The 26,286-nt window shown below is 48.4% G+C and overlaps 7 protein-coding genes across 7 annotated transcripts; 2 read left to right on the top strand and 5 right to left on the bottom strand.

Moving 5' to 3' along the window:
• Positions 1-1,384: 1,384 nt before the first annotated feature.
• On the bottom strand, positions 1,385-2,672 carry N7479_000165 (uncharacterized protein; the record flags this gene model as incomplete). The annotated part of the gene is made up of 3 exons (XM_057247863.1): positions 1,385-2,189; positions 2,241-2,522; positions 2,581-2,672. 3 exons carry the CDS (start codon positions 2,670-2,672, stop codon positions 1,385-1,387), a joined length of 1,179 nt encoding a protein of 392 aa, XP_057112295.1.
• A 2,631-nt stretch (positions 2,673-5,303) lies between these two features.
• N7479_000164 (SNF2-related protein) lies at positions 5,304-10,446 on the top strand (the record flags this gene model as incomplete). The annotated part of the gene is made up of 6 exons (XM_057247862.1): positions 5,304-5,569; positions 5,625-6,200; positions 6,259-7,014; positions 7,467-7,694; positions 7,760-9,996; positions 10,031-10,446. The coding sequence occupies 6 exons, from the start codon at positions 5,304-5,306 to the stop codon at positions 10,444-10,446; spliced, it is 4,479 nt and encodes a 1,492-aa protein (XP_057112294.1).
• Positions 10,447-10,944: 498 nt separating this feature from the next.
• N7479_000163 (uncharacterized protein) lies at positions 10,945-16,110 on the bottom strand (the record flags this gene model as incomplete). Its single annotated transcript, XM_057247861.1, has 1 exon — positions 10,945-16,110. One exon carries the CDS (start codon positions 16,108-16,110, stop codon positions 10,945-10,947), a length of 5,166 nt encoding a protein of 1,721 aa, XP_057112293.1.
• A 763-nt stretch (positions 16,111-16,873) lies between these two features.
• On the bottom strand, positions 16,874-17,718 carry N7479_000162 (EXPERA domain-containing protein; the record flags this gene model as incomplete). The annotated part of the gene is made up of 4 exons (XM_057247860.1): positions 16,874-16,944; positions 16,997-17,231; positions 17,295-17,458; positions 17,514-17,718. The coding sequence occupies 4 exons, from the start codon at positions 17,716-17,718 to the stop codon at positions 16,874-16,876; spliced, it is 675 nt and encodes a 224-aa protein (XP_057112292.1).
• A 585-nt stretch (positions 17,719-18,303) lies between these two features.
• Positions 18,304-18,799, bottom strand: N7479_000161 (SDR family NAD(P)-dependent oxidoreductase; the record flags this gene model as incomplete). The annotated part of the gene is made up of 2 exons (XM_057247859.1): positions 18,304-18,651; positions 18,788-18,799. 2 exons carry the CDS (start codon positions 18,797-18,799, stop codon positions 18,304-18,306), a joined length of 360 nt encoding a protein of 119 aa, XP_057112291.1.
• A 1,187-nt stretch (positions 18,800-19,986) lies between these two features.
• Positions 19,987-22,143, bottom strand: N7479_000160 (putative galactose oxidase; the record flags this gene model as incomplete). Its single annotated transcript, XM_057247858.1, has 1 exon — positions 19,987-22,143. One exon carries the CDS (start codon positions 22,141-22,143, stop codon positions 19,987-19,989), a length of 2,157 nt encoding a protein of 718 aa, XP_057112290.1.
• A 1,927-nt stretch (positions 22,144-24,070) lies between these two features.
• Positions 24,071-26,075, top strand: N7479_000159 (Dyp-type peroxidase; the record flags this gene model as incomplete). Its single annotated transcript, XM_057247857.1, has 8 exons — positions 24,071-24,117; positions 24,186-24,420; positions 24,485-24,879; positions 24,932-25,024; positions 25,078-25,188; positions 25,245-25,342; positions 25,402-25,707; positions 25,780-26,075. 8 exons carry the CDS (start codon positions 24,071-24,073, stop codon positions 26,073-26,075), a joined length of 1,581 nt encoding a protein of 526 aa, XP_057112289.1.
• Positions 26,076-26,286: the final 211 nt, after the last annotated feature.

The raw sequence follows: 26,286 nt of genomic DNA, 5'->3' as shown, positions 1-26,286 counted from the left end.
AGATGATCGTCTTTCGATCACTCAAAAATGAGACCAAATACACGTGGTTCGGAGTTGAAGTGAGATCTGGAAGAATGGGACTTACAAAAGGATCTGCATACTTCAATTTACCTTTGGACTTAGAAAATAACATATATGGAACATTGAAACAGGAAATTGGAGCGCTGGAAAGGCTGGGTCACCGAAACTCAGTTGAAACCTAGATTTAGCGCACGCGCGGCTCAATCCCAGCGAAATAATTTCAGAGATTTAGGTATGTACTCTTAAAAATTCTTATAATATCTGCAATTCACATATTTGTTAAAAGACAGAAGTTGGGATTCTACGAGATATGACCGATAACAATTGATAATCACTTCTCTTATCCTCCACGTCTAGATCTCGCAAAATCCAAGATTCGGCTACCCCAAGAGTCATCCAGAGGGAGCTCGTCCATGGTAGAGAGGTAGAGTATTTGTGGATAAACAAGTGGACTTTTCCTTGGCGGTTTCAATCGGCCTTTCCTAAAGTTGATACGCCGACTGTGTGGAGTGGGAACCTTGAGAAGGAACCGTTCCAAGATATCAAGGGTTCCCTTGGAGTCGCCGATATCGGGAACTGTTCATTCTGGGGTAGTCACCGAAATTACCTCGGTATATATGAAATATAGAGTACTCCGTATTGTAGCTGTGCCTAAAATCGTATGTTGTATAGTCTGTGAATATAATAAAATAACTCAAACTAATTATGCGCAATTACCGGCACAATCATTACCGGCATGAACTAAATATGTTAGCTTTGCATATGATTCATATTGGCCCATACACAAACCAGCAACGCCACATACTGCCCAGCGCAGCCACCAAGTCCAAGCCCAAGCCCCAAGCACCGCCAGAACCGGGGACACCGTGATTAATATGATTTCATGGGAAGACTCCATTATTATTGCCCGAACCACGTTCACCGGTTCACCCATTCCCCCGAGCCCCTGATTCAAATATCCAAGAGCTAGGGCCGAATCCACCTGTTCGACGTCCTGGATAAATCCCTTCCCATCTCGGAGTGTCGCCATCTGATGACGATAAGATCGGCAACTCTTGACGCAAGATGCCGGGAGATCGGCAGGTTGTGAGGGAAATGATTTTCAAGGTCCTTGACATTGTAGGGCATGTTCCAAAGAGAAAATTCTATGTGTAAGAAACTCCAGTAAATGCCTCCAGTGCGCATAGGTATTTTCGATAATCCCAGAGGAACAAAAGAGAAGAAAAAGAAAAAAAAAGACCAGGGTCTAGAAGTAAATATGTACAGAAAATAAAATCAATAATAAGAACAGGGTATCAAGCCCTCGGGGACTTCGTGGATTCGTAAAAAGAGACAAATAGGAAACGAGACTTTTCTCAGTCGATTAGACATCTTCGCGGGCGTGGGTAACACGCGAAGTATTCATCTCATAGCCTGATGGCCGCGAGTCACTTTGCACCGTAACGGTAATATCCTGACGAATGCGTAAAGCACGAGCTGAACCATCGTCACTGCTCGCATCGCGCTCCTCGCTGGGTGAGATACTGATATCAGAAGCAGTCGCCTTTTGCGGGGTAATCGTCGTGGTGCCCTCAAATTCCTGCATGGCGAAATCTCCTGATCGGATATGACTGGACGGGCCATAGGGAAGTATATTAGAGCCACCCTTGCTAGTCCACGGTCCGGATTTGTAGCGGTCGGTGCCGCGCTTCGAGCCTCCAGTCCAGCTTTTGAGCGCCGGGAAGACGTCGCGGAGAAGTGACCAGATCAGTGGTAGGTTGGTGACTAGGATGGCGACAGTGGCTTCGCGGAAATACCAGTTCATGTAGACGTAGGAGATCAGAGATGGGACGAGGCAGTACACTTTGTTTAGGATGGCGGCGACGATGACGAATGCTCCCATGCCGAAGAGGACCATTAGGATCATTTTTTGCTTGAGCGGGACGCGGACTTGGACTAGCATCGGAATGGCGATGAGGAGCATGAATATGTCGGCGGAGATTGAGATGCAGCCTTGTACAATTTCGTAGTATTGGTAGGAGGAGCATTGGTAGTCTGGCGTTGGGAGGACGGCCCAGTAGTCTGATAATGGGCGACACAGCAGAAAGAGCGACAGCTCGGTTACGACAAATCCTAATGCAACGTATATTGCGAGATAGTTGATCCAGCGTTTCTGCTTCAATCCTTCACTATTGGCTGTTAGCAAAAATGAGCAATCTCTAGATCGAGGTTCAACATACGTGATACGAGCATAGATCACCAGCATGCATGCTTTCAAACTCCAGACGCAAAGAATAAAGGAATGTTCCGACACAAAGACCCATTTGCTACCGCGTACTCGTTCTTCGATACTTTCCTTCGTCAACGATAGCTTGTCCTCTTCAGTCATGAGATTTGACCCGCCACCAGAAGCGACTTGATTTAAAGCGACACATAGTACCGTATACCAGACTACTGCGAATAGCATAAGATAGTCATCGGACTGCAGATTGCGAATGCCTAAACGTCGAATACGAGCAACGCTGTCCAAGATCTTTGGTCAGTAGGTGTTTGTATATTGGATATTCAATTAATGCTCACCATCGCAGGACGGCACTCAGTACGCCAACAGAATACAGAGACCATGTTTCGTGGGCAAATTCCGTCGCGAAATGGCCTCCTAAATGAGACATTGACCCTGGCCTGTTCGAATAGAGAGGTTAACAGGAGGATCCAAGGGGAGAAGAACGAGAAGTTAAAAGAGGCGTACTTACATCTTATGAGATTAACCGGGATACGAGATAATATGTGTATAAGGTTACGAGTTCCGATAGGCTCTGCATATGCCGTTAATTACGACAGGGGGGTGGTTCGATGTGTGTGTTAGAGGCTTCAAAGCAAGGTACTTTTGAAGTATGGTGAGATGGCAGAGGATAAAACGCTATAATCACAAAAGATAAAGCATAGAGAATCAACTATTGGACACTGGGGCTTTCAACGAGCGTTTCCTTGGATCGGACTGAATTTCTGCATTCTGATTTGTACTTGCCAATTCTGTCTGGTCCACTTTATTGCACTTTACTTGGGGACTCCGGGCTGCGGAATTCCCTATCCCTATAAGACCTATAAGTTTCTAGCTGTTTTACAGTTTTAGTAACCTTGAAATGCCCCTCCCCACCAATTTTGTCGATGAAAGTTTGCCACTTCAAGCTACAGCCATGAATTGGAGCTATAACGAACCTAGTGCTACACACCTGCTTGACTAGGTAAGAGGATATACGAGCACATCCATGGACCAAATTTGTAAATTGCTATAGCCGCTAGCCCAATCACCGCGGCAAATCATCATCTAAGCGAAGGTAAACATTGCTCTTTCTATCTGGAGGAAAGGCCCACAGTGGAGGAGCTGATAGAGTGATTAGCCAATATCAGTTGTTGAAAGGTTTAGATAATTCAATCCCCCCCTAGGGAAATCTAAGAATATGTACGGAGTACGCGGGAACTGTTGATTCGGATATAGTGGTAACTGAGCTTGGAGTTATTGTACTCCATAGACTTTACTCAAAACGGGATCCTTGCTAGGGCTAGTGTTAGATCGGGCATAAGACATTCTGAGTTTCCTCTAATCATAAGCGCGAAGAGTGGGGGGCTGAACGACATGGATGAAATAAATAATTGGTCTGAGCCATTTCTTTTTGAGGGATTTGGAAAGTGGAAACGAAGCGGATCTTTACTCGGTACGGAGGTCTCCGTAATCTTTTTTATGGAGTGTGGGAACCCCAGGCGAATTCTAGGGGTTTCTTAGAAACCCTACTTTGTACATTCGTACTTACAAAGTATATAATATTACCTTGTATAGTTCCCTACAATACTGCTAGCATAAACTAATATATCGTAAGGAAATACGGAATATCGGAATTGGAGTGAAGAAGTACTAGTATGTGTCATACACTATTCTGGAATAGTCCCGTTGAACTCTAACATGGAACAATATAACAGGGATTACATAGTACAATAACATTATACTAATTAATTGACTTAACTAGATAAACTATACCTAGGTAGTGATAGCGCTCAATTTATCTAGAGGCAAAATATCGAGTCCAGATCACTGTGCCCACTAGATCTGAGGCCCGGAGTCGCCTTGTCTCTCCACCCAGTTGAGGTACTTTGTATATATACTTCCGGAGAACGCTCTGATTTAAGGCTAAGAGATTAGGAATACTAATTGCCTCCGAATAGAGTAGCTTCTAATTAATGAACTCTCGATAGATTTTTTACATGGCACTGGCCTTGAGTGGGTATGAAGGCTGATCTAGATCCAAGGCCATCCTTCAAGCCCTATACCTTAGTAACTATATACCCTTGTACGGAACACACCACGGTCGCATTAGCCTGACAAACATAGATTGTTTGTGCCCACATCAGGTGCTACTGTTACTACTAGTGCACTTAATATTACTTGACTCTAATATTAGGAAAAACGGGATTTTATGCGTCCAGTAAAGGATTTATCCGAATTTCGTATTCAGTCCACTTTTGCACTTTAGTTTCTTAAGTACTATGGTGGTTTTTTTTTAAAGGCTTGTCTCACTTGCAAATGAGATGCTGTCATTTTAAGTAGGGGGGCGATTCTTGGAGAAGATACGGTATAGGGTAGTGCACACTGTGTATACTAGTATTGTAGGTGGATACGGAGAAACGGAGGAACATACATGAAAATATGAGGCTTTGAACATTAATTTTATGTGTACAAAGTACGGAGTACCTCCGTAATAAATGCATATACTTCTAAGGCTGGTTATCGCTGCCTAGGACATATTTGTATTTAAAGTAATGAAGAGTCTGGGGTTGACCCGCCAAAGAGCCTCACAGTATCTCTCTTATCTCCCCAAAAAAGAAAGAAGTAGAGATGAAGCCGAAGTAAAGAATCACCTGCGCCACTTGAAAGGGGATGGAAAATTCATTTCTGTTGAAGCTCCCCTTCTAGGTTAAGCGTAAAGCAAAGCAGCCGCGTTTAGGTGCTAGAGTTTCCCGTTGGAGATACAATGTACGCCAATGTACACCCCTGCCTCCGATTTCGCCCAATGGAAACTCTGGGGCGAATCCACTGTGTAGGCCAAATGATGGTCCTCGTGAATGTTGATTGGCTGAAGATTGAGAATGTTATGGTGGGGCCGGGATGTAATGGTCAAGCCGACTTGCTTAGGGCGTGACATGATATATGTACTCTACTTTTGCTCCCCTTATCTTCATCTTGATTCCCATTTCTTTCTTTTATCTTCAGTAGTCTTGTGTGGCAGGGAGAATTTCCCATACGAAATATGTCCAGCAGTGATAGTTATACGCAGAAGGAGGCCAGCAACGGCCCCGAGAAAGAAATTGCACCTACGCCAGATTATACACACGATGGCCCAGTCGATGGAGAGTTAATCAACGCCTCAGGTCATCGTCAGGAACTCGAGCGTAACTTTGGCCTGATCAGTATCTGTGCTGTGGCCGTGACCACCGGAAACACATGGATTGCCCAAGGTGGTAGTGTCGTTGTGGCCATCAGCAACGGTGGACTTGCAGGAACTATCTATGAATTGTATATGGCCCTCCCTACCTGTCTATCAGACCAAAAGCTAACTCTCCTTGTTTAGTATCGCTGTGTCTCTCTGTTACTGGTTAGTCGCCGCATCTATTGCTGAATTGGCATCGGGTATGCCCTCAGCCAGTGGTGTCTACCATTGGGCAACTATCACTGCAGGAAGCAAGTACGGTCGCGTTTGTGGATTCTACGCTGGATGGTGGAATTGCCTGGCTTGGATTCTCGGTGCTGCATCTATGTCTTTGATTCTGGCTCAACAGACCGTGGCTATGTATGCACTGATGCACCCTGGCTTCTCACCCTCACAGTGGAACGTTTTTATCAGCTTCCTCCTCTGCACCTGGACTTGCTGCTGTATTGTGCTGTTTATGAACCGCTTCCTACCTTACATTGGAAATCTCGGCATGTTCTTCATTCTCGCTGGTGTGTTCGTTACCATCGTCGTGTGTGCTGTGATGCCTCGTGTTACCGGCGCTGGATATGCCACGAGCAAGCTCGTGTGGGCAACTTGGGAGAACGGAACCGGTTATTCCCAGCAAGGATTCGTCTTTGTGGCTGGTATGCTCAACGGCGCTTACAGTGTTGGCACCCCTGACTGCTCGTCTCACTTGGCTGAGGAGATCCCAAAGTCAGTGTTCCTCCCTCCCCAAATTCTCTCTGTTATCAATGCTAACTTTAATTTGTAGGCCGAGCAAAAATATCCCCAAGGCTATCCTAGCCCAGATGGGTGTCGGTTTCATCACTGGTCTCTGCTACATGATCGCAATCTTCTATTCCATCAACGACCTCGATGCGGTGCGCGACCCGAGCACCTTCTTCCCCCTGGCTGAGATCTACCGCCAAGCTACCGGTTCCCAAGGCGGCGCTTTGGGTCTCCTGATCGTCGCTTTCCTGCCTACTTTTATTACTGCCTGCGGCTGCTACATCACTGCTGGCCGTACACTCTGGACCATTTCTCGCGATGGCGCCACTCCATTTGCATCATGGCTCGGACGCATCAGCCCCAAATTCAAGAACCCCTTCAACGCCACCATGGCCTGCTGTGGTGTCATCACCGTCCTGGCGTGCATCTACCTCGGCTCAACTACCGCCTTCAGCGCCTTTGTGGGATGTTTCGTGCAGTTGTCCAGCCTTTCGTACTTCATGGCCATCTTCCCTCACATTTTGACCCGCCGTTCATCCTTCACTTTTGGACACTTCTCCATGAACAACAAAATCGGCTACGTCGTCAACGCCGTGTCCTGTGCTTATATCATCGTCTTTGCTATTATATTCTGCTTCCCTTACGCGCTGCCTACGGATGCCGCGTCGATGAACTATGCTAGTCTTCTGACTGGCGGTCTGTCCATCTTCGTTACCGTCTGGTGGTTCATCCACCAGGGCTCCTACGTGGGCCCGAAGAATGTCCCGTTGACCGACAAGGCTCTGGCCGACGATGCTCGGTAAATCTCCTTTGCGGGGATGTTGGGAGGATTATTATGTATACCATTTTGCTTCGAAGAAGTTTTTCCTCGCTGTACGGCTATCGAAGGCCATTTTTTCATGATGCGACTTTACGTTATATACACATTTTGTACATTTCTATGTGTTGGGCTTTTCCCAACTCTATACATATATAGCTACCCCAAAATCATAATTTAGATCCACTTGTCCAAAAACCTCTTTGAGTGCACACACCTTCGATCAAAATAATAAATACTAGGTAAATATTTAAATTAAGCTGAGTGGTTCCTGCTTCTAAACCACTCTTTTGCACAAAGAAGTAATCTATTAATTCACGTGACCACGCGTCCCGCGCCCTGGTCGCGTCCTCATCCAAACGCAATCTTTACTGAGGGAAAATAAGGACAAGCACAGCCATGGTCTTCAAACCCTTCAAGTCTCCTTTAATTAGGAACCCTACTACATCATCCACCGATGCACCCGAAGAGTCGAGTCGTCCTACCAAAAAGCCCCGGCTCGAAGACGAACCAGCAACCAAGGATGTGCAATCGACACCGATAACCAGTCGAAAGCCACTCCTACAAGTCAGCAATCGAGGATCAGACAGTGCAACACAGTCACCAGTTGGGGAATCGACCAAAGATGATACATCCGACGAAAGATACTTCAATGTTCTCTGGTAGGTCCTCAGAGCATTGATTCCTCGGGCGAATACCACTACACCGAACCCGCTGACTCAAACAGGCGCAAACCAAGCGCCAAAAAGCACAAAACATGGGATGGAGACGGAATCCTCTTCACCCGCGGAGAATTCGTGTATCTACGAGATATTGCCGGGAAGGAGATGGGTCGGAAGATGAACGAAGCCCGCCTTGAGCCGGGAACAATGCTGTCTATCTCCGGCAAAGAGGTTGAAATAGACTCTGAGATACCGCGCAAGGAATACCTCTCCGGCAGAGCATCTCTGGAAAGCAAGAAACCAGCACCTACCCTCATGCCAGACCCAGTCCCCACACCGAAGAAAGAAGCTCTCCCCGCCCGAAAGAAGAAGGGTGAAGTGCAAGTGCGGAAGCCTACGGCTGCTGAGCGGACACAGTCTCTCAAGCGCTCGCTGGCGCTGGTTACAAACCCTAGTGCGAACCCTGGAAACGCGCCGGCAGCGTTTGCAGCTTATAAGGCCCCACTACTTGTGAATACGGTTACTCCCAAAGTTGTGGGGAAGGTCGTTCCGCGTCACGACCCCAAGGCAGTTGGTGCGTTAGTTATGCCGCGGCCGAAGTCTGTGCCGAAGGGGAAGCAGATTGTGGATGTTGTTGTTGATCCTATCTTGACCAAGAACCTGCGGCCACATCAGCGTGAGGGTGTGCAGTTCTTGTACGAGTGTGTAATGGGAATGCGGCCGTTTAATGGTGAAGGCGCCATTCTTGCAGATGACATGGGCCTCGGAAAGACTTTGCAGACTATTGCGCTACTTTGGACTCTGCTTAAGCAGAATCCTATCTTTGAAGCCCCGCCTGTTATCAAGAAGGCATTGATTGTGTGTCCTGTCACTCTTATCAATAACTGGAGAAAAGAGGTCCGCAAGTGGCTCGGCAATGAGCGTATTGGAGTTTTTGTCTTTGATGATAAGAGTAAGCGGCTTACTGATTTCACTAAAGGCCGGTCTTATAGTATCATGATTGTTGGATATGAGAAGCTCAGAACGGTCCAGGAAGCTTTGGCGAATAGTTCTGGAGTCGATATCATTATCGCGGATGAGGGCCACAGGCTCAAGACATTGCAGAACAAGAGTGGCCTAGCGATCCAGTCGCTCAGTGCCGTGAAGAGAGTCATTCTCTCCGGCACGCCAATCCAAAATGACCTGCGAGAGTTCTTTGCAGCCGTGGATCTTGTTAACCCGGGGATCCTGGGAACTTTCAAGTCCTTCATTCGAGAGTTCGAAACGCCAATTGTTCGTAGCAGACAGCCAGAGGCAACGAGAAAGGAGATTGAGAAAGGAGAGTCCAGAAGCGAGGAGCTGCGCGAACTCACCTCCAAATTTATGCTCCGCCGAACAGCAGATATTCTGGCCAAATACCTGCCTCCAAAGTCCGAATACGTCCTCTTCTGCAAACCAACCCGTCCTCAAGCAAACATCTACAAAGCCGTGCTTGCCTCCCCGATCTTCCAAACCGCAATGGGCAACGCCGAAAGCGCCCTGCAGCTAATAACAATCCTCAAAAAGCTCAGCAACAGCCCTTCCCTCTTAACAGCCAAGAACAACGATGATACCCCGAACGAAACAATGGCCGCTCTCATCGCCTCCATCCCTCAACCCCTCCACCGCCACCTCTCCCCCTCCTCCAGCGCAAAAATCCGCGTCCTCGACCAACTCCTCGACACAATGCGCAACAAAACAGACGAGAAGATAGTCCTCGTCTCAAACTACACTTCAACGCTCTCCCTCCTCGCAACACTCCTTACCTCCCTAGGCCTCCCCTACCTCCGTCTCGATGGCAGCACACCAGCCCAGAAACGACAAGGCCTGGTAGACGACTTCAACCGCCTGCCCGCGTCCTCCTGCTTCGCCTTCCTGCTATCCGCAAAGGCAGGTGGAACAGGCCTCAACCTGATAGGCGCGAGCCGTCTCGTCCTCTTCGATGTAGACTGGAACCCGGCAACGGATATCCAGGCCATGGCGCGCATCCACCGCGACGGCCAGAAACGTCCTTGTCGCATCTATCGTATTCTGCTCAAAGGTAGTCTTGAAGAGAAGATCTGGCAGAGACAGGTTACAAAGCTTGGTCTGGCGGATAGTGTTATGGAGAAGAGTAATGGCGGTGCGCAGTTCTCGTCTGCTGAACTGAGGGATTTGTTCAGGCTTGATGAGGATAGGGCTTGTCAGACGCATGAGTTGTTGGGTTGTCGGTGTGGTGGACGCGGCGTTCCGGCTGATTCGGAGGCTTCTTCGTCTGGTGCTGCCACGCCTGCTACTGTTGATGGTGGGGGGTGGGTCTGACGCTGAGGATTTGTCAGATCCTCCTTCGGACTTTGATGATGAGGACGGTGATTATGATTCAGATGAGTCGTTGCCGAAACCATGTACTCTTGTTAAAGCTTCCGAGGTCGATATGGAGAAGCAAGAACGGTCTATTCGTGATGGCACTCATCGTGCTAAGATGACTGGGAAGAGGAACAAAAGCACAAAAGAGAAGGACGGCGAGACTAAGAGTAAGAAAGAGACGATGCACCAGTCTTTGGCTCAGTACGCGCACATTGACCCAACTCTACTTTCTGAGCCTGATTTCAATGCCGATGCTGGGGCTGGGGCCGAAGATATGGAGCTTGAAGCTGCCATTGATGACGATGTGCTGGTTTCTATGCTGAAAGACGAGTGTAACTTGATTGGGTATGTCTTCAAGAAAACTAATGGGGCGGAAATCAGGAGTTAGACTGCTCTGTGTCTCACAAGGCTGGAATGACCTTTGGAATGATGTATTGTGTTAAACGTTCATTTGTTTGGACTAAAGGATATATACATGACTAGAATAACATACATAGAGGCATCTCAAACCCCGATGTATAAAACTAAATGTGTGGAATAACAGCATACAAATGAAGGGCTCAATATCAAGGTCTTGAATCCTGTGAATCATGACATGATACTGTATAGCGGAGAATGAAGAAGAAGAAGAAGAAGAAGAAGAAGAAGAGAGAGAGAGAGAGAGAGAGAGAGAAGGCAAAGTTGCATTATTACACGGCTGGGATATCGTTCAACTAAGTCTAAATGTACAAAGGAAAAGCTAATATTGACTGGAGATATTCAAAAAAAAAGGAAGGGAGAAAGAGAAGGGGAAGGGAGAAAAAGCCAACAATACATCCACCATAGCGATATTTCATTCACACGTACACCCGATCACAGTCCGAACATCAACTCATCATATCACTCATTAATACCTGAGCTTGCCAACAAGCCCAAAGGTATAAGCCGCCTCAGCCTCACTCTTCATTTGAATCATAAATATCTTGCCAGAGCCAGTAGCAACACCGCCCTTCTTCGCGACGGAAGCGTCTTCATCCTCCTCGCGGATAGATACCGCGATGCCCGTGCGGGCAATGCGTTCAAAGGCACTCTCACCTAGACACACGTCGAGGAGAGTCTCGCCGCGTGTCTTTCCGCAGATGACGATGCGCTTCTCAGGCGAGATGGCGCCACGCGGAGAGGTGGAGCCTGACCCGGGAGGTGAATTGCCACTTGCATTGTCGGCGTTGTCGCCGTGCGGGAAGCTGCCTTCGTTGCGGCCGCTGACGCCAGTACCAGGGCGGGAGGGGTTCTTGGGTGGCGCGCGCATGATGGTTAAACGGGCAGCGCCCATGTCGCGCCACTTGGAGGCGGATTCACGTGCGTACAGGCGGACCTTGGCGTTTGAGAGACCGATGCCATCGGCACCCTTGACTGCTGCGACAATGCGGCCTAGGCCGGAGTTGGGAGATGGGTCGTTGGTTGAATATCCGGAGCCGGAATAGATGCTGCCTTCGCGGTCAGGGCGAGATTCGATGGTTGAGCGGGAAATGTTGAACATTTTGCTGCCGGTGCCGAAGCGTTTGAGGGCGGAGAAGGCGCTGCTCATCGTTCCCACGCTGCTTTCGGACCCTTCGGCCAAAGAACGTGGGGAGCTTGACGCGCGATAGCTCTTTCTGCGGCGGGGCCAGCCAAACAGGCCTCCGCTGGATTTTGGAGCAGGCTCGAAGGTAGAGACATGGTCGTTGAATGGGCCACGGGCGTTCTGGAGCGCAATATATGTTGGGTTGTTGATTCTTGATTGGTTGATTAGACCATATAGGGTGTCGCATTCATCAGGGTTACCTGACCGGAACATGATGTTGTTGCTGGATGTGATCTTGGATCGCTCGGTGGGAGGAGAGCGGATACTAATATCGATGGCGGTACCACGGCGAATAGGAACGAGTGGTGTCAATTCAAGAGAGACGAGCGGTCTTGATGATTGGGAATCGGAGGTTTCATCGGGCTCAGAGCCCACCGGGAAGGCCTCGATCAGGCCAGGGCTAACGACGATGCTACATTCGTCAGGAATTAAAGCCTCCCAGTTGCCTTTATCGGACCAGGCAAAGACAGACGCCATTGCTTTGTTAGTCTTGGTTGGCTGCAGCGGCACAGCACGATAGCCACTCTGCGACACAGAATTAGAAGGCGAGAGAGAACTAGCGTCGGTAATCACATCGAGTGCTCTTGGCTTTGGAGTAACATATTCTTCGTCTTCAGATACCGAGGAGTAATCCTCCCCTGAGTCAGAATAGCCACCAGATTTCGAGTATTCAGATGATGAGTAGGAGTAGTGGCGCACTGTTGATGCATCCGAGTCGGTCTCTGAGTAATCTGAAGCCGTAGAGGGTTCATATTCGTGCTTCAGGGGAGAAGAGCCACGCCGCTTGAGTCCACCACTACTGGAAGTAAGAACTGGAGTAGTTGAGCGCTTGTTATTGGCAGGGCTAGGTGAGCGATGAGGCGGGGGAGGCGGAGGGCTATCGTCATCCTTTGGCCGTCTTCTAGACTTCTTTCTTCTACTTCTTGTTGGTGTCTCCGGAATTTCCTGCTTGGGCAAGCATTCAAGTGGAGGATAGTCTTCCTCATCTTCAGGACCAATGCTTGTCGGAGTAGAAAGGTGAGTTTGGCTGCTAGAAGTTCGGATTTTAGGAATCAACGGAAGAGTTGCCGAAGGCACAGATGAAACCCTAGGAGATTCCGGCTCAGGTTCCCTGACAGGCGTCTTCTGAGGTTGAGGAATCCTTGAGCGTGACTTTTCTCTTGGTGAGGCTTGAGTTGGGGACCCGTCTGTTTCGCCATAGAATCTATGTCCAGTTGGCGTACTTGGGGTTTGAGGAGAGGCAACTGCAGGTCCACTGTGTTCATGTGCTTTATCGGATACAGCAGTATGCTGAGAAGTGCCCTCAGAAGCCGGGCTGTCACCATAGCGAGAAAGTCTCTTAGCCTTAGATCGCTTGAGCCCGGTGGCAGTCTTTTCCGGGCTAGTTGGTGAGTTCCTGGGAGCCGTAGAAGGAAGGAGAGGTAGGTCAGGGCGGGCGGACTTTGCAGACAGCTCGGACCCTCCAGTGGTGTAATCAGTTTCTCGAGTGACGACTGAGGACAAAGAGCTCCTGGCATCAGTGACAGAGTTGCCCGTACTTGGCTCAGACGAGTGCTCTTTGGTCCATGAGCGTCGTTTACCGCTCGCCTTCTCGCCGATGGGGATGTCAATGTCATTTGGGTTGGGCCTAGGTGGAGAGCCAATAGCAGGGGGCTTGCGAGCCTTGTTCTGCTTAGCTCGACTGATGAAGCTTTGGCTTCGACAAATTGATGGTGGAATAGGGTCAGACCCGAGCAATGAGATCCACTCCGACCCTACTTCTTCTTCGTCAATGCGGAGCGAGATTAACTCTTGCCAGTACCTGGTTTCATCTTCGGGAGCGCTGCGCAGCATAACCACAATCTCATGCTTCGATTCTCCTCTGCGGGCTGAGACACATCTTAGGTCCATGGGAGGGAAGAGAAGCCAGCGATCTGAATGATCAATCTCACAGATCAAAAGATCACCTCCAGGCCCTTTGCTTGAGGCATTGTCTCGATATAGGAGCTCGGCTCGACAATCCACAAGTTGTCCACTTGAATGATACAATGATAGATTGAAGAAATCGCGGGCACGGACATGGCGAGTCTGATCAATGCCGATACCGTGGAGGACACCCAAGGTCATTGGGTCTCTCGTACGTGTTGGGTCGATACTGGCAGCAGAGTCATCTTCCAATCTCGCTCTTTCATCTCTGACGCGTTTTCGGGCATCGACAACAAGACTTTGATAGGCAGCAGCAGTTTCTTCGGCCTTCGGAGATGGCTCCAGCATATTTATACCCTTGAAACTCTTTGCCAGGTACTTTAGACGTACTAATGGTCTCTTCAACAGATACGCCACATCAACCTTTTCCCCGTTGCTATCTACGATGTCGCCGTTTTCGTCTCGCTCCAAGCCTTCATCCAGGCTCTTCGTGTCAGCATCGTTATGGACTTCACCTTCTTCCAGAGGAGCCAGGTTGACAATGACATCTTTGAATCCAAGGCGCCAGGCCTTCAAGTACTCGCGGTAAACTCTCTGAGCACCTTGCGCCCAAGTAAGCAATGCATCCGCGTTGTCCTGCGGGATTCGCTTGTGCAGGTTCTTGAGCCGCTCGATCGCCACTCCCATGTTAACAATTGGCTTTGAGAAGTTCACATCATCTTCGGGGTCCAAAGACGGCCGAAACAGGCCTGCGGCAATGGCCGAATCAGAGCGGGACAGCACGCAAGTTAAGAGGACCGGAATCACACCCCCGACCAGTGTTTTCAGCTCACGCATATACTTTGTCTCGTCACCTGAAAGCTCATGGAGCAAATCATCAACTGTAGCATGGGCCAGACGACTTTTGTTGGTCCGAATACTCCTATTAGACCGGATGCTCCTGCGCGAAGTTGAAACAGATAGCACAGACATGAGGTCATTGTGGGTGGTAAGCCGTCTTTTTAGTTGCGAGGAGACAACAGGTAGCGAATCTGGATCAAACTGGTCATCCTTTTCTGCTTCTTCTGCTTCCTCGGCAAGTTCCGACTTGCGCTTTTCAGTGGTCGTAGACTTCAGCACGTGCTCAGTCCCATCTGTAAGAGTGGTGCTCAAGCTTTCCGTAGAAACAATCGTGGACAAACGATGGTAACCGGTGGCCGGGAATGGCTTCTTATGGCTAAGTGGTACAGGTGCATTATTTCCCGATACTTCAGAGCCGCCGTCGGAGAATGGCTGCAAGTCGGATTCTGAAGGCGCGAGACTATCCTCATAAGGCTTATCTTTGACAAGGTTGTCGTCTTTGCTCTTGACAGATAATTTAGAGGCCATATCTAGACTAGCTCGCTTCGACTCTGAGGGTAACTCGCAATCTTGTGCTCTTGATATTTTGTCGATCGAGGAAGAGCTGTCCTTTCCTCTAGAGTGCTTACTCACAGTGCTCTTTGGGCGAGAGTCGGAGCTCTTCGGGCGCTCGCTGATCGCTGATTGTTCAGACTCCGTACCAGGTTGGTCTCCGTCTGCAAGTTTTTGAGATCGCCTTGCTCGGCCTAACTTCAGATCCAGAGGAGCTGGCATATCAGTCTTAGACCCTGCTTCATCCATAAAAGGATCCGGTGTGTCAGAAAGCCATGCCTCAATTTTGGCCCCACGGCCCGTAGTTGGCGTCGGTGTAGGCCTCGGCGGTTCAGGTTCGGGGATCCCAAACATTTTTTTAGACTCATCGATCATGTGCGCGAATATACCACCTTTGGGAGGCTTTGCTGGACCGCGCTTGCGTCTCCTCGACAGCTCAGAGAAATCCGCCTCGCTTGCTGCCCATGCATCCTCTGGAGGAGGCGAGTGCGCTTTGAATCTGTCCGAGAGCTCTGAAGGTTCGAAGGACCTGGGATGGTCCGTCTCGTAGTCGCTCTCATTGATGGTATCGATATTCTGTCGCGCACCCGCAGACTTGGTGTCTCGAATAGGGGATTTAGTCCCCGCGCCGGTTCCTCGTTTCGCCTGAAATCGTGGAGGATCGCGTCCTTTCTCGCTCTCATCTTCACTATTGTCGTGTTTTCCCCGTAAAGGTATAGCCCGCCCTTGATTTACGGTATATTCGGCTATGCGCTTGGGTGTGGGCAGATTACGCGTCGAGGACTGGGTTGAGGCTCGATTTCGCGTTCGCTTCCAATGTTCGTCGCTTACCACACGTTTGCGGGGTGTGCTGTGGCTGCGCTTCCTTGTGGTCGGGGGAATGTCCTTGCTTGGCTTCACCAGCTTCTCCAGCCTCTCTGCCTTGACTTTAGCAGGCTTTGGTTTTAGTTTCGCATCATTTTCCTCATCGTCGTCATAGGAGTCGTCAATTGTTACGACCCCGCCGCCTTTTTGCTGCCAGTTTCGCACTCTCGAGCGCACCGTGTTCGTGTCATGCGCCCCCAGCGGCTCCCCGATGTCCAGCGGTTTTGACGTGGATTTGGGAGTTCCTCCACGATTGGAGGGACGTTGTGGCGTTGCAGGAGATGGCATCGGTACCTATAGAGCAAAACAGAAGTCAGCATTTAGTAGGGAGCTCTCTCGAGGTTTTGTTGTCAAAGTAGGTATCCGTCAAAACATGGGTTTGTTGACTTTGACACAGTAGTTTGTACTTACCAAAGCCCCCAAAGATCTCTAACGAATTTGGAGCATCTGCTTTTTGGGCGATCTCAAGAAAATCCTTCAAGGATCACAAAAAACAATGCGTCACCTGGGCAGATGTTGGGGGGCTGACAAGTTCGATAAGCGCCTCCCCCTCCCGCACTAAATTGGTTGCTGGGAAACCAAATCGGTGCGAACAACCTTAGTCCTTATTAAATGGAGAATACTCCCCGCGTAATTTGATATAATTATTGATTATGATCTCGATCATGAAATTCAAGAAATCCATTCGGGGGATGCAGGGCAGTTAATATTATTGATTAATATTGCTGTGTTGCGCGTCAGCTGGTGCCCTGTGCATGAGCGTCATAGGGTACAGAGTACTCCGTACGGAGTACTTGGTGTGAATTAGAGATATTTAATCTATTGAATCTTGAACTATGAATGGACTCAGGGAAGATAGCTTCAACTAATCGTCGTGTAGGGCTATCATATGATCTTGGGTACTATACATTAGTCCATTTCCCTCTTCTACTCCTCGCATCTTGTTACTCCCAACACCAAATTCCCCTAATATTATTTCGTGCCAACACAGTTCTAGCCCAATGCTCCACTACGCCTCAACCCGCCACTAACAGCGATGACGAAAGAGGTTTTATTTAGTCTTATTCTTTTCCGCCTGTTTGAGCGCAGTTGAAATGGTGGAGATGCTGCGGTAGAGATAGTCTATTACAAAAAGTTAGCTTATAACGGGCAGCCTGGAAAGTTCATGACATACAGGCCGGGACAACAATCCAGATGAAGTTCATCAAGAAATAATATAGCCAAAAATAATACGGCTCCGGTCGGGAATATGGTCGTTCGTGGATATACTCGTCAAACAAACTGGTGGCATAATACAGCGTGTCGCCGTACAAATGGCTTATGCACACAATTAGCTGAATGGGGTGGCGCAGGGAATGCCTGATTGCGGTCAAGTATGCCACAACAAAGCACAATGGTCCCCACAAGAGCTTTGTGGATAGGAATCAGCGGTGAATCCTCGTATTGGCCTTGTATATAGCTGTGGGACTCACCACGGTTATTGTCTCCATACATAACACCAACGTATCCGAGGTCATATACCGGGAATCTGACAGAGCATACTCCTTCCATAGTTGCCCAAAAAGATCTTGGGCAGAAGCCATGTGGTCATGGTGGACCATAAAATACCCCTCGAAGAAGCAATGTAAGGTTCCAGCTATATCCCCATTGTCAGCACCGAAACCTTTGACTATTCTCAATTAGCGTCTTACAGAGCACAAACCACAGGATGGCGATTCGATCCGCCATGCGCAATGTCGGTTTCACATAGCTGGCCAACGCGAAAGTCACGCTAAGAAGAACGGTACATGCCCCACCAGCAGAGACGAGAAGCTCCAAGACTGAAGTCTGGTTGGGCTCAAAACCCACAATATTGGCATCGAGGGGGTAGTATGGGTGGGATGGAGGACTGGGCATTTTTGCAGTACCCCTGAGAGTTGGAAGCCTGGTCTAGACTTTTAATGTCCCAGCGTCTCGAAAATAAAAATATAGAAAAGTATAGAAAGATCAATGGACAATGAGACGTCGGAATGTTTGCTTTGCTTTTTGCAAAGGGGGTGGATTTGAGTTTGACCAATTACAAGCTTAACAACATTTGAAGTTTAACTAGATCTACAGCTACGGGTGAAGTCTCAACTTAAGAAGAAAACAAAAACAACCCGAAATCAGACAGATCAAAAATAAAGAATCAGTAGCACAAGACTGGGCTTATCTTTTATTTACCATCTTCCTCGAGTCTCGGCATGCCTCAGGCGACAAAAACTACCTGAGGCATTATATTCGCTCACAGCATCTGTAGAGTATTTAGATAAAAGGTTGACTACCTAACACAGAGCTTCGCCGTGTATGATGGCATATTCGGCTGCGGTGAATATGCGTTGATTGAGGCAATATTGACAATAGAGCCATTCGAACCCTGCTTTGCCATTTGCTGCATCTGGTATTTACAGCACAGCGCGGTATCAGTCAAACTGATATCCATCAATCTGCGCCAATATGACTCTAAAAGTCAATCAGAAGATTCTGATCGGGAGACATGGCCGCATTGTTGATTGCTCCATCCAATCTTCCGAAGACACTGACTGTCTGCTTAATGAGGCTTTGTACATCCTCTGACTTGGAGATGTCAGTTTTCAGGAAACAAACTTCTCCCAAAGCAGAAAATTCCTCTGCAACCTGAGCTCCATGCTCTGCCTTCACATCGGCAATGACTACCTTAGCTCCCGCCCGGAGAAAGACAGAAGCGGTGGCCTTCCCCATGCCCTGGGCGGCGCCTGTAATGATGGCAACCTTGCCTTCAAGCAGAGGGAAGATAGGGGCTTCTGGCACATTTATTTTGCGGATGATCGGCTAGACGACAGGATGAATATGGATATATGGAGAACAGGAACCGAAACAAAAAAACCTTTGTTTCGATTTAGTGTGGCCAGGTAGGATTTTATGGTCGAAAATCCTTTGAATTTGTGGATCAGCATTGGCTCCCTACACTTATGACCATTCAGCCTTATCCGTCCTCGAATTGGTCCATCTGTACAGACTATAATCTGCCCCATTCTCTAGAAACGACTGCTATTGTGCCAAAAACGTTAAGTGGATAAAAAGCCGGCTATGTAATAGAGAGCGAACCACTTTCCGAAACCCCGGCCTGGGTAAAACGCCAATATCAGGACCGTCAAGTTCTAGCGGACAGTGATCGCCCCATTTACCTCTTTTTTAAGATCAAAGCAATCAAACCTGGATGTGTTTAGTGCCATTAGTGCACAAATTATATCGTATACAAGGACAGAGTACTTGATTTCCATTTGCAGGAAAACGATTTCCTTTTGCCGCCCTGCCCCTCTCTTGGTAGATCTACACGCCGATCTCGGAACAATCATTCCTGCCTTCAAAGACCGGTCAATTACGGAGTACGTTGGATATAGGCTTCGCAATTATGAGAAGCACCTAACTTTGGTGATCGTCGTAGAATTAAGCTATAATGTATACTTCGTGTCTGTACAGAGTATGTATATCAAGTTCAAGGATCATCTTATCCCACGCTATACTTAGCATATATACCAGCCACTAGTAGCTCCACCATATATTAGGGCTCAGTCCAGCCTATTTCAGGAAGGGTGGTCTAAGACCCGCTTTCTCTCGAGCATCTGTGCTGCAGGATTAATCCCAAGTGCGAAGGTATCGAGTAGTGCGGCAGCTATAATGCTTGCTAAGACTTAAATAGGGATGATACTAAAGTGCAGCAGCGGTTTGTTCTCATCGTTTTGATAGCTGTTGGTGTTATATACTCGGTGACACTTTACTTCATCCCGGAGTCTCCTCGTTGGCTCGTGCAGGAATGTGATACAGAGGCTAAAAAGGTCTTGGAGTACCTGTCTACATAGTACTAGGTGAGACCCTAGAACTGCTTTTGCTCATGCTGAGGCGGTTCAAATCAACGCTCAGTTCGACACAGAGAAAGATACCCCAGCGGCTATCTCTATATTATGACTGGATATTTTGAGCTAACTTGCAAGTCTCTGCTCATTAGAGGTAACTATGCACTAAATACTATATTTATATCAAAAAACCCAACATGACACTGTATCAGAATTTGGGCTCTTCAAAAGTGCCATCTTGCCTCAGAACCACTTTCTTTTCAGCAATTCGATCCTCATAAACGATGAACCAACATCTGTAAAATTAATGTCAGTTTTCAAGATTTCCAAAAGTGTGTAATGATTCAGGCTCACCGTTCTCTTCCTCAATCATGCCTAGCGGATCCTGTGCAGCCTGGATGGTCTTCCTGTTGTCCACGCCAATCATCATGATCTTCGCGATACTAGGCACTCCGTCTCGATCCATAACGAACAGCATCCAGTATCCAGGGATGAGAATACCCGAATCTTTTGGCAGAGTAGTTTTCCAGGTGTTTCCGAAGAATGTTGTAGCAGTAACATCAAGTGGGATGCGGCGTTGATCAGTGTTGACAGTATGGGTGTTGGTGCCCAGACGGATCAGGGAAGCTGTTGAGATAGGCCCGGAGGTTTTGAATCTCAGGGTGCTACCAACCAAGGTCCTATCTGGCAAGCCTGACAAGATCTCAGGACGGGGGCGGCGCTGGCCTGAGGCAGTAAGGAGGTAGGGAGGAGTAAAGATTTGGCCGTCATAGTGGTTGGCCGTGCAGTTGCCGCAGAGTCCACCGCCTGCATTCAAAACCCGAGCATCTGGGAGGAGGATTGAGACGGTATGATACACTCTCACAACATTGTTCTGTTGCAACTTATTGAAAGTATTGGTTTCAGGGTCATAGATTTCAGGAATGAAGTGGACGTTTTCCTCATTGAAGGCAACACCAAACTTCTGGCCGCCAAATATGGCGACTTTTCCATCGGGAAGAACGACCGTAGTGTGGAACACACGGTCATAGAGCATAGCGCCTCCTCTTCCGGCAGGTTCAACCTTGGGCGGTGTACCAGGCTCGCCAATTGTGATAACATGGGCGGCGTCGGTGGCCCACGATTTATCATAGTCAGGAGAGCCACCGAGAGTAAGGATCTTTCCCTTCACGGCATCGAACATAATTGCATTGCCGGACATGGAATCCTCGTCCTGCATGCGATATCCTGCCGCCTTAACACTTCCATTGTCACGAGCGGAATACCAATTCATCTGTTTGCTAGGCCCGGCTTGGAAGACACTCAGATCCTTCCAGCCAAAGAGCCATCCGTGGTTATCTGCTCTCCAAGGACCTTCCATATCCTCGGTCAACATAGCGCTGACTTTGGCTTCAGGAAGCATAGTCCAGTTTCGGGTAGCAGGGTCGTAAACTTCGGCATCCTTGTCGACATTCGAAGCTCCAGCCCATGAACCTCCAATGACAAAGACACGTCCATCGGAGAGAGTTGTAGACGCCTGGTATCCACGACGAAGTTTCATTTCTGTTGCACGGATCCACTCATCATTGACAGAATCGTAGAGGCTAGTCTCTGAAGCATCATTGCCACCAGTTACAACCATCATGCCGGTACCGTCATAAGAAATGCCGGGGCAGAACATGTCGTGGTGGGTTTCGCTGACAGTGCGCTTAGAGACGTCGCCAGTCAACGGGTCCCATCGGGTCATGACAGTCTTGCCTCCCGGGGTCGAGTGGAATTGATCATCGGCCCACGACGACCAAAGAGCAAGCATGCCAGATCCTTCCTGGGCACCGGAGACAGGGACAATAGGGAAATCAAGAGTTGGACCCCAGGCACCGAGAGCTGGGTCACGAGGGATGGTGTACAGAGTTCCATAGATGTTCAGTTCAGCGATACCGACCCAGGGATTTTCCTTGTCGGCATCGGTCGTAATTCTCAAGTATCTGGTAGATGATGGTTCAAACGCAGACATTCGCTGTCTGTTTACACTGGGCCACATTCCATAGGCTACAGGCCCCGTCCATTTTTCATGATCTTCGCTGACCCAGATCTTGTGCTGGGTAATGAGGCCCTCCGTGTCCGTATCAGTTGGAGGAAGGACAACGACGGCACCCACTTGATACCACGCTCCAAGATCAACAATGAAAGTATGTCCCTTGTCGGAGGAGTCGCTGCGCCAAGCAGTAGTGCTCTTGCCGTCAATCGCATTTTTGCATGGGAAACCGGGAGCGGAGCTGCTGCATGTCAAGGTCCATTCTGTACGGGGAATTCGATGGCCTTGATATGGACGAGATTCATCTTTGAACTCCGGTAGCCAGGAGGGGTTGTCGGATTTGCCGTAGCCAGAAATACGCTCTCCTCTCATAGCTTCGTGCATGTATTTGGCCATACCATTAACTCCCCCAACGGAAGCCCCGAGGAGGATCCCGGCCCATTGAAGCTTCATAGTGGGCAAAATTTATCCGGGCGGGAAAAGAATGTGAAAGAGAAGGAGAAAGAGAAGCTCACTTCACCTATGTGAAAATAAACTCTTGACGTGACAAAGGGGTACATATAAGTACAGCACTCTACATACTCCGCCCGCAGCGGAGCGCTACTGTTATTCAGGATCCAAGTGATTTTCAGTACGGAGTATCCGGCAATAAACTTTGCCAATATTCCACAAACTATGACAAGCCCGATCTTTTGGGGGCCATCTGGGTAGGTGGGAAGCGGGTGGAGGTTGTTTTCCACCAGTCAAGGCCTATCCCTGCATTGCCGAAGATGGGCATAAGATATAGACGTCAATGATTGTCTGGGCCCACCTTGCGTAGTACGACGTAACTGGACACTCCTTTTGAAATCAGTGAAGAAAAGTCTCCCAAAATTGGACCAGATCGGTGATACTCGGCAACATGTCAATGATCGGCGTCTCCTGCAGTAACACGGGACGCAAGCCCACTCCGACCTGGATAGGCAACTCAGCTGTGTGAGGTTATTCCTAGCTTGCATATTACAGATGGAGCATCCAAGATTGGACGCCTCAAAACTTGTTGTTACGGCTCGGAAATCGAAAACTGACCAATTGTCAATTGAGGATTTGGCCCAAAATTTCTGCATGTCGATCATAAGTGAGAGAGGAGCCACAGTATACGATGGTGCATGTTGCCGGGTAGATAGTTCGTGCTAGCGGCATTAGGGTGGAGCCCGGCCCGCTTCCGCTGAGACATCCGTGGATTTATGAAGGGCTAATCTTGAGCGAATCTACTTTATAAATCTTGACATCACGTAGGTGGAAGTCCACAGTTCAGCTGAGTCTCCACCTCTGGGCATTATCTCCCGCCCTATTTTGTATGCACTAATTTCTTACAGATGTGAGCCATATCGCTCCGCGCAGAAATGAGCTATGTACAAAGTACATATGGGGGACGGAGTACTCCGTACAATATAGATGTATAATTTGTGGAAAGTGGAAAGTGGAAAGCTGAAAACTGTCCGGCCCACATCCCTCAACTCCATGTCTTCCTGTGATAATTGCAGGCTATTGGGTGAGCACGCCCTACATACCTACAATGTTACATCCATATCCGAATACCCAACGGCCACGGCTTGTTCCATCCCTTTTATCGACTAAAATGTTGAGTAGAAATAAAGGGCCTCATCATCCAGACGCAGCTGTATTGTAAATAATAGATGGCGACCGAGGCCAAGAGATCTGTACGATGTACATTGATGTACATCTCCCATTACCAGATATGGATATTCCGAGATCTCCACCAATGCAACCAGTGTGTTGTACCTACCAACCCGTAAGAACTCGATACATTGGCGATATTCTAAAATCGTCCATCTCATTTGCTTGAAGGTGACCCACCCATCAAATGTAACTTCCAAGTGGGCTATGTTGATCTCTACTATCGGAAGAAACGCGACCCTATGATCATCTCTGAATTAGGAATCTATTCGATTAATGAACTGTGGGGCAGTGAATTCGCAAACTCAATTCAATAGTAGTGAAGACGTAATATGGAGTATATCCTCTCCCTCTTGCTTCAGAGATGCCCGTACAACTGAATGTGGCTGTTATCGATTATTGGTATTGGACCTCGCTCGCTCGGTCCTAAAGTCGGTGTCGGATATGGCCCATATCTACTCCGCAATGGGCGATCTAATCCAGTAGCTGAATGTTATGGACGGCTCAATCACAGACCTGCTCCGCCCCGCCTCCTTCCTTTGCTTTTTTGTTAGAAAATGGAATTGTTGCTGGGTCGGAAGACGGCATGCCACCCCTCTTTTCATATAATTACCCCATCCCCTCAGATCAGCCTGCGTAGTTCGACAGTAGCCTTCACTGACATTGGATTGTTCACTCTTTAAGAGTTCAACCCTCCATCATGAGTCTTACTACAGCCATCAAGGCAAACATCCAGGGAGATGTTTGGTATGTTTCCCGTTCTCCCGAATGTTCATATATCGGCATGGTCTTTCAAAAATACTCATCTCCATCAGGCCCGGTCTCCCTAAAAGATTTCAATCTTTTCTCTTTTTCCGCGTTCAAAACAGAATTGATTTCAAGAACCGACTGAGAACATTTATTCCCAAGATCACCACGGCCCAAGATGCCTGTGAGATGGGCGAGACCATTAAGCAGGCAAAGAGGGAAGCCGAACTAGCAAAGCGATCAGCTAAGCTTCAAGCTTTACCAGGAGTCAACATTGCCTTTACCTCGACCGGCCTTGAAGCAGTAAGCCATCATCCCAACCGTTTGCACTGACATTGAACATATACTGATAAACAACTACTCATAGCTTGGAGCATTTGTGAATGCCAATGATCAGATGCTCGTCAAAAAGGATAGACAGCTATCTACAGTCTTCCGGAAGCAACAGCTCCGTGGTGGACTGTTCGAAAAGGGAATGTATTCGGATCTTGTGGGCGAGGGGTGGGACAATCCACAAGAGCTTCGAAAGGAATACCAGCCCACCAGTGATAATGAGAGACTCATTGATGGTGTAATTATGGTGACCTCGAGCTTGAAGTCGGGTTTAGACGCCAAGATCAGCGAGGTGAAGCAACATTTCCTAGCCGAGGAGGGAGAACCCCTTAACCCAGACACCTACGTCCTCAGCAGAAACCCTTCTATAGAGTTTACTCTGGTCAGAGAAGGAAAAGTTCGCCCTGGTGCTATGAAAGGAAAGGAGCAGTAAGTGCTAACCAAACTCTCGGGAGTCTGCGGTCCAAACTTATATATTTAGCTTCGGATTCAAGGACGGAATCAGTCAGCCTATAATTGAGGGTTGGGATGATCATCAGCCCAAAGAAAAGGAGCCCAAAGCCACTAAATCAGGGTAAATGTGCTCACAATACTCGAGCGAAGGAGAACCAGACTGACGAAGTCCAGGTTGATTGTTTGCGGGCATGAGGGTGACCCTATGGGCCAACCAGCATGGGTGAAAGATGGCAGTTTCCTTGTTTTCCGTGACCTGCAACAACTTGTTCCTGAGTTTGACGAGTGAGTGACTTCTGATTATTTTATTGTTTCCAATTTGATATTGACCAAGTCTATAGATTCATGGAGGAAAATGCCCGGCACGCCCCTTTTACTCAAGATCATCCCAGGCCAGCCGAAAAGCTTGCTGCATACTTGATGGGAAGATGGAAGAACGGTTCGTCGCAAATCAAGAGCGTCGAAAGATTTGCGCACTAGTTTACTGACAATATTCAGGAACCCCTGTGGATGAGTCTCCTCATGATGACTCTGATGAAAGCCTATTTTCGTCAAACAACTTTGATTACCACCCTGTTACAGAGCACTTGAAGTGCCCCTTTGCGGCCCACACCCGCAAAATGAGACCACGAGCTGACTTAGAGCACGACCATGCTGTCATTATCCGCCGTGGCATTCCGTACGGCGAAGAAGTCTCAGCCGAAGAAATGACCGAACGAAAGTCAGCTGAAGATAAGGAACGTGGGCTTCTGTTTGTCTGCTACCAGAGCGATATCCGAAATGGATTCAACTTCTTGACTACCCGTAAGCACTCGAAACCTAAACTCATACACCTTGTACGACAAAAGTCTCCCTCGCTAACATATAACTTCCCAGGCTGGGCCAGCAACCACCACTTCCCCGACCGCAAGACTAACTTCGTTGGTGGTGAAGGTCCTGGAATTGATGCAATTGTGGGCCAGAGACTGGATCATCACCCACCTCGCTCTATCGGTCTTCCTGATGGCAAATTCCCTACCGAGGCCCGCATGCCACTGGAAAGCTGGGTTGTTCAGAGAGGAGGCGAATACTTCTTCGTGCCTTCTATCTCGACATTGAAGAACGAACTCACTGGCCCTACTCCTATCTTTGACCAGGAGAAACTGGCGCAACTCCGTGAGGATAACGCGTAATTATGGGGGATCAGAAGGTCAACTCTATAGTAGATAATTTATGGGAAATTTTGGTATAATCAACAGGTCCTCTGGACATCTCATCATCAATTGGGAAATATAAATATTAGACTGTACAGGACCTAGAGGCCAAAAGGTGAGGAGGGCGAGAGGTGCTCATCAAGGAAAGGAGACGGAGCTCCCGAACTATCTAGCTACTGAGGGGTTGACA

This window comes from Penicillium vulpinum (genome assembly GCF_028829585.1).
Source record: "Penicillium vulpinum strain IBT 29486 chromosome Unknown utg000001l_segment0_segment0, whole genome shotgun sequence".
Taxonomy (NCBI): Eukaryota; Fungi; Ascomycota; class Eurotiomycetes; order Eurotiales; family Aspergillaceae; genus Penicillium; species Penicillium vulpinum.
This window is presented reverse-complemented; position numbering and strand designations above follow the sequence as displayed.